A 10,541-nucleotide genomic window follows, 5' to 3' on the forward strand; every position below is an offset into this window, starting at 1 on the left:
AATGTATATAATCTGTTAAATGCTGTATCTTCTCACAGGTGATATGATCTGATGTACTTGCTATTCTAATCTTGTAGCCTTTTTCAGCCTTTGATGGTAACTGCTTTTTCTATGCTGATATACAGCTGTTTATTCTCTGTTCATGATATCTGTTAGCCCCTTCTCTTAGCTGCTTTTCTTTGTATACTCATAGGTAGGCAATGGTTTGATCCTTCTTTTCTCCTCTAATCTAATTTTCACTTTCATTTCTACTAATTTTAGTCCTGAAAAGGCTGTCCCATGTAGTGAAAACCAGCTACAGTAGATGAGTTATTGTATCCACAGGAACAAGCACACACAGTCTAAGAGAAGCAGCTTTATAGACTTTCTTCTGTTGTTTTTGCACATGCTGGCAACCCCTTTATAAACATCAAGGAGGTGACTGCAAGTCCTGTCACTTCCAGTTAACCATCAGTTTCATTTTCCCTTTGTGCTTATGTGGCACTTCAAAAACATACAAGAAAAAAGTACTAAGTAGCCAGCTGTAAATAAAAAAAGCTTGAAGGTTTTTCCTACTTCTGCCCTAAAACTTCCCTTTTTATGTTTATTTTTTTAAAGCTAATACATCAAAATTGTATTAAAATGTTAAATCTCATAGAAAATGCCAGGGCTTTGCCTACATGTGATCAAACTGTTCGTAGTCTCTTTATGACTGATGAATCTTCAATTTCCTAAATGCATGTCCAAATTTACCAGAATGCTAAAATAAGCTTAAAATAATATATTGATCTGCCCTGTCAATGCATGTTGTTCTATTTAAAAGAATTCTCTATATAGAGCTCTTGGAAGAGTATTTTCTGTGACCTGAAAGCTACCAGAGACATCAGCTGGCCCTGCTGGCCCCTCTCTCTCGCATAGGTTTATGTGATGAGCTTGTCTTGCTTGCCAAGGTATTCTTCTACTGCTGAAACCAAAATCATACCTATTATAACACTTAGTCTTTGGCTTGGTGAGCCCTTAGTTTTTATGGACAAAGCTGGTTGGAAAGGGCAGCTTCCACCTGAAGAGGTGGTGGTCCTTTTCCTCGTCTTTCTTTTTTTTCCCCCTGAAAGTTTGCCTGGCGCGTTATGGGAAGGCTAAAGATCCTCTATCGAGGGCTACTTGAGATGGAGTAGCAGATATAATGGAAGAGAGCCCAAAGGAGCTCATTGCTCCAGAAACACTTTAGGGATCATTGATCCAGGCTGTTTTCTTGGTGAAGATGTTTGTGAACTGTGATCATGACCTTTTGCTGTAAGACTTGAAGGGCAGTTGTTAGGCTTGGCTCTGCTGGATTTGGCCTGCTCTTCCTGTGAAACTGGCTGCAGTGTCCTAGCAGAGAAGGCACTGGAACACCAGATCCAGAGCTGCTCATTGCAAGTGTTGTGCTCCCAGAGAAACTTGAAGTAAGTTTTAGCGACCAGTCTTTGCTATAAAAGCATTGGGAACACCCGTTCTGTGCCTGGTGAGTGAACAAGTACAATTTGTCTGTGTGGCTTTTCCTGCCAGTACATGCAGCTAGACCGTGTATTAGTAAAGAAATGGAGTATAAAACTTACATATGCATGGATAATAGTCTTAATTAGGACCAGAAATTTCTCTCATCTGTGCTTTGCTGGAAGCAGCGTTTGATATGATTTCATTATACACCAGCTCCCTCAGCTCCAGCTTATGGAAAACAGGTTGGGCTTTCTGTGAAGAGTATCCAACCTTCACCACTTCCCTGCAGTCAGGGGGCAGTATTACTCTGGAGTCAAAGCAAGTAGATCCCAACATTCTGTTTGCTTAAATGTCTCCAAAGACCTGGTGACTGTATGGCCCAGCTTGGTTGTCCAGAAACCTTCTGTGTGAAGCTATATGAGCTGTGTCAGGTCTCAAACTGCACTTAATATCTCCTCTCAACCAGCACGTTCACTTTGCAAATTGATTTGTAACTGTGAGTCAGCTTTTATTTGCTTAATACTTCTGTAGCCATCATCCCCTGATGGCAGACAAGAACTTTCATATGACAGAGTAAGTATGGGGCTTCTGTGATTAAACAAACTTCTGAATGTAAAGCTTATGCCAGAAGAGTACTTTTAGGTTTGGTTGTAATGTAGTGCTGTTTTTTGAGCTGGCAGAGATATGTCAAACCCCAGCCTGTTTCAAGAAATGTCAGTGTTTGCAGTTGTTAATAGGTTATCTAAAAAGAGAAATTGTAGTGTAAAAGGTAGAGATTAATGGGGAAAATGTGGTTTCATTCATATGGCTTCACCTCATTCATTGTTCTCTAAAGAAGCGTTGCCTTCTTGCTTTCTTCTTGTTTTAGCTCTAGATTATTCTTAGCACCAACAACTTGATCCACTCTTCTTCTTTCTCCAGCATTGCCATGGCAACTAAAGAAAATATGACTTCGCAGAGAGGGATGTTGAAGTCAATACAAAGCAAGATGAATACCTTGGCTAGTATCCTTCCCTAAAATACTGTGCTGCCAGTGCAGAAGAAGAGGTATAGTACAATTTTTCACTCTTGTCATTTGGGAATCAAAATGCTTTGCGATGTCAGTGGCTGGATGATGACTGAAGCGTCTTAAAGAGGGATGTGGTGAGTAAGTTGGTTTTACTCAAATTTGAATACTGCATATAAATCAGTGTAGCTTGATTTTCAGGTGGAGATTTGCAGCAGCATTTTATGGCCTTCCCTGCTGTGTGGTTTTGTAAAAGTGATTTCACTTCTTGCTTTTTGCTTTTAAGACTGTCCAGAGCTGAAGCTTGGCATACATTGCTTCTTGTTATGGTTTACAGCTGAGTATTCATGACCTCTTGCCTTGTCACAGTCTTGGAGATGTTAAGATTTTGGCTCCTTGGTTTCTCTTCATATTCTGTGCTCATGGCTAAAGAATGTGCCAGATTGTCAAGTCATAAATGTTTGTCCTTTTCCCACTCGTTCTTTGGGCCCTTATGACAAGAAGGAATAACATTAACATCATTTGATTAGACAGATTACATCCTGAAGAGATGGATCTTGGTAACCCATAAGTTTCATTACAGTTCTTAGCAACTGGCAAGAACAAAAAAGATTCAATAATCTTTGGCCTTAAAGATTCTTGGTTCCAAAGACATGAAGCTCTGAAATTTATTATCTTGTTGGCAGTTTTATTTTGTACATTAAAAGACAGTTTTACATCTTTATGATTTTACAGTAGGAGTTCATCCTTATGTGCTATCCTTGAGCAGTGCATAGTCACGCAATGTGCATGATTTTCTCAGTCAAATGCCTTTGGTTGTTCCCTTCGCCAGTAGCAGAATTCCATTAAATACATTCCACAGATGTTTTATGTAACTGCCCCATATTTTTTTCATACTTATTTAAACACAGTTATTGAAAGTAACTAAGCCTCACCTACTGGAGATTAAATTACATCAAGTGCTGGTAATTTAGGTGATGAATTCTGTGTTCATGTGAGCTCTAAGCTGTTCTGTTCGCCCATTTCTTTGATTATTAGTGGAGATTTATTACTGTGTCTGCCTTTTTCAGCTCTGGAGTAGTTCTGCATTTCTGTGTACTGTAGTGTTGGGGTTTCTACATACAGACTTTGGGGCTTGTTAGTTAAGAAGTCAAGTGTTTTCTGATATGCCCTTGACTCAGACTCCTTAAAGATCGGTTTCCAGCAGTGAACAGCCTGATTCAAAGGATCAACCTTCGGAAACGACGGGATTCCCTCATCTTGGGTGGCATTATTGGCATCTGTACCATCCTACTGCTGCTGTATGCTTTCCATTGATGGATGTTCCTCGATGGACTTTGCTAAACTCATCACCACCAACCCTTTCCCCCCTCAGTCAATGAAAAGTGAGTGGGGGAAGCGACAGACTTCCAACAGCCTGCTCATCACGGCTGGGAGCATCAGCATGATGGCTAGAGCTTATGATGGTGGACTGTGACACTGGGTTTGGGTTGAAGCTGCGGTGTTCCTCCTTCCCTGCCATACATCTTCCTTTGGTTTAAATTTGGTGGGCTTTGTTTGTCTTTCATTCCCCTTTTCACTGCAAGGTAAGTAAATATGGGATGCTTACCAGAACAGGTGGAAAAACTTCTGTGCTCAGCAGTGCTGGGGAGGTCTGTTGTTGGCTTGTAAGTAGAAGATCATCATTATGCTTGCCTCGGGTGGAAACTCAGCAGGAAACCTGTTTTCCCCCATAGGCCAAGCACAATACTGAACACTTTTGCCCTGTGAGAAGAATATTGCAGCTTTAAGCCATCAGGTTGCTTTACTACTAAATACATGTTCTGTAATCCTTTTTTTAACTCATGGTTGAGATAGTTATGTCTGCATCATTTGTGCTGTGAAAACTGTGCTTCACACAAATTCCTCAAAGTAAAGAAACAAACAGAAAGGGTTCTTTAGTTCACTTTTTGCACAGGATATGAATAAATTACCCTCTGAGGAAGAGTTGTAAGGTTTCTTGTGGCTTTAAAGGGACTAACGAGTCCCCCTTTGTAAAAAGGGAGCACAGTGTCCTAGCAGCTGTTTACTGTAGTGTTCAGTCATCTAAGAAGTGACCAAACATGAGTTCCACCTAAAAATAGTCTTTTGGGTGTAAATACTTTGATTTTGGCTGGCATCATAAAGGTCTTTATAAAGGCACGATAAGCAGTTTGAAAAGTCTATATTGTAATTTAGATAAAGTTATTCTAATAGCATTATTATTTTTACACTGTAAGTAGGATATAACCTAAATGCCAATTGGAAATGAGAATTATGATGGTTCTACCTGAGGCAGATGGGTCTGCGTGTGAAACTTAGGGACATAACACCTCATAGTAAAAATCTGAATGTATGAACAGTAAAACAAGTATTATTTACCAGTATCTGGGGAGAGAAAAAGCCTTTTTCCATCCAGACATGCACCATGAATCCTGTTGTGTTGCCATCCCTGAACAGAGCTGACGTCAGGAATGGCTTTGATATTGCACATTCACGAATTACAGATTTTCCTGTTCTTTCAACAGCTCTTTTCCATCTGTCATATCATAACTCAAGAAATTCAAAGCGAGGCACTGAAATAGCTTTCCAAGAACTTTTAACTCTTTTCACAATCAATTTACAGTGCTCCTAACAGATTTCATGTATATCATTACCCACAAATGTCAAATAGTCTCCGAGTTCTCTTCTGGAACAGAGTCTGGTGGGACAGACACAATTTTCTACTGCTTTTTATAGTGTCTGTGCAGTTTCTTTTGGAGGGAGTAAAGGCTCCTGCCTATGTAGTGTGAAAAACCCACACTGTTGCACCTAAACTGTTTGTGTGCATTGGAAGGTTTATTTGCAGACTAATACTTTGTGCTAAAAAGTCCACAAAGGCTTTCTAATCGGTCCTCGTTGGGGTTGGAAAGCATTTGGACTGCTACATGTAAACCTGTGGGGCTGTATTTTACATAAAGGGTGATGATCCGGTTGATTTGGGAATGCTCCTGGTTTGAAGTGTTCATGAAAGGGCTTTATGAAAAACCTGCATGGATAAAGGAGGTTTATTAATGAATCTCTGCACTGGGAGATCAAACCTCTTCTCCCAGTGCTTTCTCTTTGATTCCTTCACCATCCTGAGGGACCCTGATCAGCAGTCGTGCTTCTGTTTAGGATTTGTGGGATGTGGTTGCTCTATAGTTGGCAATATAAGATCTGCAGTACCGTAAAGAAATTCATTTATTTACTCTGATAACAGCCTTTTTGCTGGACTTCATTGATGATTTGGTGCATATATTTAATCTTACTGTGTGAAAAAGCTGCTATGGAGAAAATGTAGATTATAAGAAATATGTAAACAACTGATTTTTCATGTTATGAAAATGTAATGGAGGAACTGATATATTTTAGTATAAAATAACCAAAATATACTGAATTCTCTCTGATAAAGCTTTACTGGAAATGGTTTCGGTGTTGGCAGCCCCTCCATGGTTATTATTTGTGTTGAATAATACATTTAATTAACCTTGTAGTTCCCCCTTTATCATCTCCTGGTAGTGCCCTAGCAATGTGAGCAGGCAGGTTTGCTCTCTGCTGTGCTCACATAGAGCAGAGGGGAGAGACTCACTAATTCTCCTGGACATCTCTAATACATGAAGCTGTAAGCTGGAGCAATGGGCTGTAAAATGAAAACAGTGGATTGTAGTTTTTCATCTCAAATCTCAAAATACAGGCTTGTACGTCTCCTGTTGCTGACTATGTTCTCTGAGCTTTTCCTTCTGTGTGGTTCCTCTTGCTGTAAGGGGAAAAAACGTGGTTCAAGTCTCATTTCTGCAATTCCTGGCAAAGCTGCAGTTCTGTAACTCAACCAAACAGAATTGTGCTAAGAAAATTACTGCTAAGGCATTGAAATGAAGTGAGGAAATCCAGAGTATTTCTACAGGGCACGTTTCCCACACGCACTCTAAATCTCAGCCATAACTTACCCCCCAGCCCTGCGTGGGAGCAAGCCTGAGCAAAGGGGGAGGCTTTGGGACCAAGCAGTGGGGGCTTCTGGTAATACAAGAGCATGTCCTTCCTGGGAAGGCATGATAGTGATTCCAGGAGCTTTTGCATATAGAGGTGTGGTATAAATTCCTGCTGGATTCGTTACATGGAATAATCAACTCGCATTTCTCATTTGTAGTTTTGGAAGTCCTTCCTTTCAGCGCTCTTAAGGTTGTTGTGAGAAGAAAGAGTCAGTTCCTCCCTGGATGTTGCAAGCAAAAGAGCAGCACTAGAGTTCTGGGTGATGTGAATGCTTCGGATAGCTTGTCAAGAGCTTGTCCCCTGCGGAGCTGCATTCCTGAAGCTCCCCCCAAAGCTGCTGCACAGGGACTGGAGCCTGGTCCACCACCTCTGATTGTGCAGTGTGTGTAGTCACAGCTCTTTTAGCCGCCTGACCACAGCAGCTTGTGTCCCAAGATCACTTAATGCAGAGCCTTTTCCTACTTTTACATTTTTTTTCTCCCCCCAAGCTTTCATTTGACACAGGAGGAGAGGTAAAAGCTGTATTGCTCTGAAGAAGGAAGTAATTCCAGACCCCCTTAGAGCAGTGCCAGATTGTGAAATCCTTCAGAGCAGTGGGCCTGTGGAGCGCCGTGCAGCACAGGAGGCTCCAGTGAAAGACATTCCGAGCCAAAACTGAGCCATATCCTAGGTGACAAGTCCTCTTGGTGCCCTGTGTCTCTTCTGTCAGCTGTAGTCAACCAGTGGTGATGCTCTCAGTTGGGAATACCCAAGTGGCTGTTGGTCTGTCTCCTACTGAGTGAAGGCAGCAGTTTGAGTCAACACCCAAGACAGAAACCAAACCCCTTTCTCACAAAGTATCCCAGTCCAGACCCCTGTAACTGATTGCACTTTCTGATATTTTGCTTTCCATACAGCTTCTTGAAACTTATTTTATTGTAACTGTAATTATTTTTGTTCTCACCTATTGTGCATTCTCTGTATGTATTAAAAAAAAAGCTTTGATATGTAATTTAATAATAAATTAGAATTCTAAGCAAGGTGTTTGGTTCTTTCCCCCTGACAATCTTTGCTTACCTAAACCTCAGGGAAGAGGCAGACAATATCTCTCCAGCTTAGGGTTGACACTGGACAAAAGGAATAGTGTGTTTCTCTGTTTGGGTACCAAATATCAGATGTGATGGAGCGTTTCCTGGCCCCAAATCTCTTGGTGTGATGGGATGTGTTTCCTCCTGCCTGTATGTGCAGACCTGGACTCCTCTGCTTCCATTTCAAGCATCTGCATTGGAAAGGCCTGAATGCAGTCAAGACTTTCAGATGGAACAAGGATGGTGCTCTGTAGAGGTAAGCTTTACCAAATTTTCTATGTATCCTTAGCAGAAAACATTCAATTCCCAACTGCACCCCAAAACTGCTGCGTTGACTGATGTCGATTTGAAGAGATTTGGTAGTTTAATAGCTTCTTTTTCCCCTGCTGCTCCAATCACAACACAAACACCAAAAGAAAGTAGGTACTTGGAGCATGGTACGAGCAGTTGTAAAAGCTCTCTGTTCTGTTGTGTCCTGTAGTTTTGTAGCACCTCTGCAGCCTGAACCCCCTCCATCCCTGGGTGTTCAGACGAGGCAGCGTCATGCCTGAAGGACCCGTCTGTATCTGGTGGGGTTGCTGTTGGTGCTCACTCTTATTTACTTCCTATGGAGCCAGGCTGAGAGAGCTGGGCTCGTTCAGCCTGGGGAAGAGAATGCTCCAGGGAAACCTTAGGGCAGCTCCCAGTGGCTAAAAGGAAGGAAGATGGAGAGGGGCTTTGGACAAGGGATGTAGGGACAGGCCAAGGGGAATGGCTTGAACCTGCCTGAGGGGAGACTGAGATGAGCTCTTAGGCAGAAGCTCTTCCCTGTGAGGGTGCTGAGGCGCTGGCACAGGGTGCCCAGAGAAGCTGTGGCTGCCCCATCCCTGGCAGTGTTCAAGGCCAGGTTGGACACAGGGGCTTGGAGCAAGCTGCTCTGGTGGAAGGGGTCCCTGCCCGTGGCAGGGGTTGGAGCTGGAGGAGCTGTAAGGTCCTTTCCAACCCAAACCAGGCTGGGATTCTCAACAAAATCTGCCTGGCAGCATCATTCCTGTCCACCTGCATGAGGCTGGGATGGAGGGAGGTAGCTCTCGGCTGTTGTGCCGTGCCTGCAGTGCTGCTTTAAAGCAGAGGTAGTTTTCCATATCCTTAATGTGCCTACTAAATATTCAGGAATGACCATGTGCTTTCTCAAGGGAAAGCTTTGAATGCTTCAAGCTAGAGAGAGAAACTCCAAAAACTTGTGGAAATGGTAAGGCCGTGCTGGGAAGTGCAGTTGGTCTCTCCAGTTGCAGCGCTGGCAATAAGTGGTGCATAAAATTCCATCTTCGTTTGGATTAGAAACTACATTGTTAATGGAGCTGCATCCCTTTTTCCAGCTCCCTGTGCAGTCAATAATTTATAGTGGCACAGGCGTAAGAGACATATTTTTAACCATCCGCCTCCCAGAATACTGTTGTTCATACTGAAACCCGCTGCCCTTCCTGCCAAGCTCGGGCGCAGTGGGTGTTCCTGCATTATGGATGAGCCACGCTCTGCTCCTTTCGTTCTGGTGCAATTCCATGAGCAGATTTCCTGCTGAAAGGGAGCCGAGCGCTCCATTAGGAATTCATAGGCAGAGACAGGAGTGCCTTTGTTTTCCCCTTGCCTGAACGTGGGAGATGCGCTGCTGCGTGGACTTGGTTCCTGACTGGTTGAAGAGAAGCCCCGGTGTTTCCAGGAGGTGTTTACATCTGCTGCGTGCCAGAACCGGGGTCTGCAGGTACCAGAGTGCTGCCAGCACTTGGGCTTCAGCATCTCATTAAACACTCAGAGCCTCCTCCTGCCTTCATGTTCCTCTGCAAGCCGGCTCAGCCCGTCACAACCGTGTGTGCTGCTGCTCATCCCTCGTTTCATCTCCGTGCCGTGGCAGCCCTCCTTTGCTCTCTGTGCTGATGGGACCCTGAGGCTTTGCTAACCCAGTTTTGAGAGCGCTGCGGGTAAAGCAGAAGTCTGGCCACAATTAAAGTCCCTCTTTAAAGCCTTTGAAGCAGCATTTGCAGTTCTCATTGTGGGTTATTTGCTCGTCGTCTTCGCTTTGCGCCCTGTGAATGAGTTAGTGTCTGGCCAGCAGATAACGGGGTCAGCCTGTGCTGTGATTCTGAGAGGTCTTCTGCAGTCGTGCCCATTTCGGCCTTGCATCCTGTGCTGCTTTACCTTCGTCTCCCCATCAGAATCTCTTCTCTTGCTTCATCCGTGTTTGGCTCCAGGTGGACTTTTCAAACACAGGAATGCAGTTTTGGTCTCATTTTGATCTCTTTAACAGAAAACGCCTCTCCTGGCTTTGAAGTCCACGAAGGGGGTCCCAGGGTGGCTCGAAGCTCATCAACCAAAGCTACACGGAGAGCTGGAAACCCGCTGCTAGCCGCTTTGGTGTGGGAGCACAGTGTGCTTCTCCCCGAGCGCTGGGAGCAGGAAGGCTTTCACCCATCCTGATGTCGGTTTGGGTCTTACCTTCCTTACCCATCCCCATCTGCCTGATGCAAGGTTCTTGGAAGTGAGGCCAATCGTCCTCACCTTTCATTTGGGACCAAAGATGTTTGGGTGCCTGTGTCCGGGTGGGAACACCCCCGTGTGCTCCCCCACCTTCCAGCATAGGGGAATTGAGGCACCCAAGTAGCAAGGCCGAGTGCCGAAGGGGGTAGATGTGGATATTTCCCTGCTGTGCTATAAATGGAGTTCCCTCTGGGTCAGGCGTGTATCACCAGTGCTAAATTTACTCTAAAATATTACTGAGGTGGGGAGGTTTGTGAGTCAGGTCTATAAAAGCCTGCGCTGCTTATGTAAAGGAATAGAGCTTGGGAAGAGGCAGCGGGCGGGAGGGCTCAGCCTGCAGCAGAGACCATTCCTGGCATGGTTCTGCCCTCTCCACAGAAATAGGTCCTTGTGCTCAGGTAGCAACTGTGCCTTCAGGGCTCTGCTGGCCAGCTCTTCCTGTGCTTCCATATGCTTCAGGAAATGTA

At 44.1% G+C, this 10,541-nt stretch overlaps 1 protein-coding gene across 2 annotated transcripts in view; it reads left to right on the forward strand.

The window, feature by feature from the left end:
• The window catches only part of GOSR1 (golgi SNAP receptor complex member 1), a 28,456-nt gene extending 22,526 nt beyond the window's left edge, over positions 1-5,930 (forward strand). For both annotated transcript variants that reach the window (XM_061470190.1, XM_061470191.1), the window contains exons 8-9: positions 2,380-2,462; positions 3,657-5,930. In XM_061470190.1, coding sequence (XP_061326174.1) covers positions 2,380-2,462; positions 3,657-3,781 — 208 coding nt within the window. In that variant the 3' untranslated portion in view covers positions 3,782-5,930. The remainder of the gene's footprint in view (positions 1-2,379; positions 2,463-3,656) is intronic.
• The last annotated feature ends 4,611 nt before the right edge of the window (positions 5,931-10,541 follow it).

This window comes from Pezoporus flaviventris, unplaced genomic scaffold, assembly GCF_033815535.1.
Source record: "Pezoporus flaviventris isolate CSIRO_AGI_PZ_B2104156 unplaced genomic scaffold, CSIRO_AGI_Pfla_v1 ptg000063l, whole genome shotgun sequence".
In the NCBI taxonomy this organism is placed as follows: domain Eukaryota; kingdom Metazoa; phylum Chordata; class Aves; order Psittaciformes; family Psittacidae; genus Pezoporus; species Pezoporus flaviventris.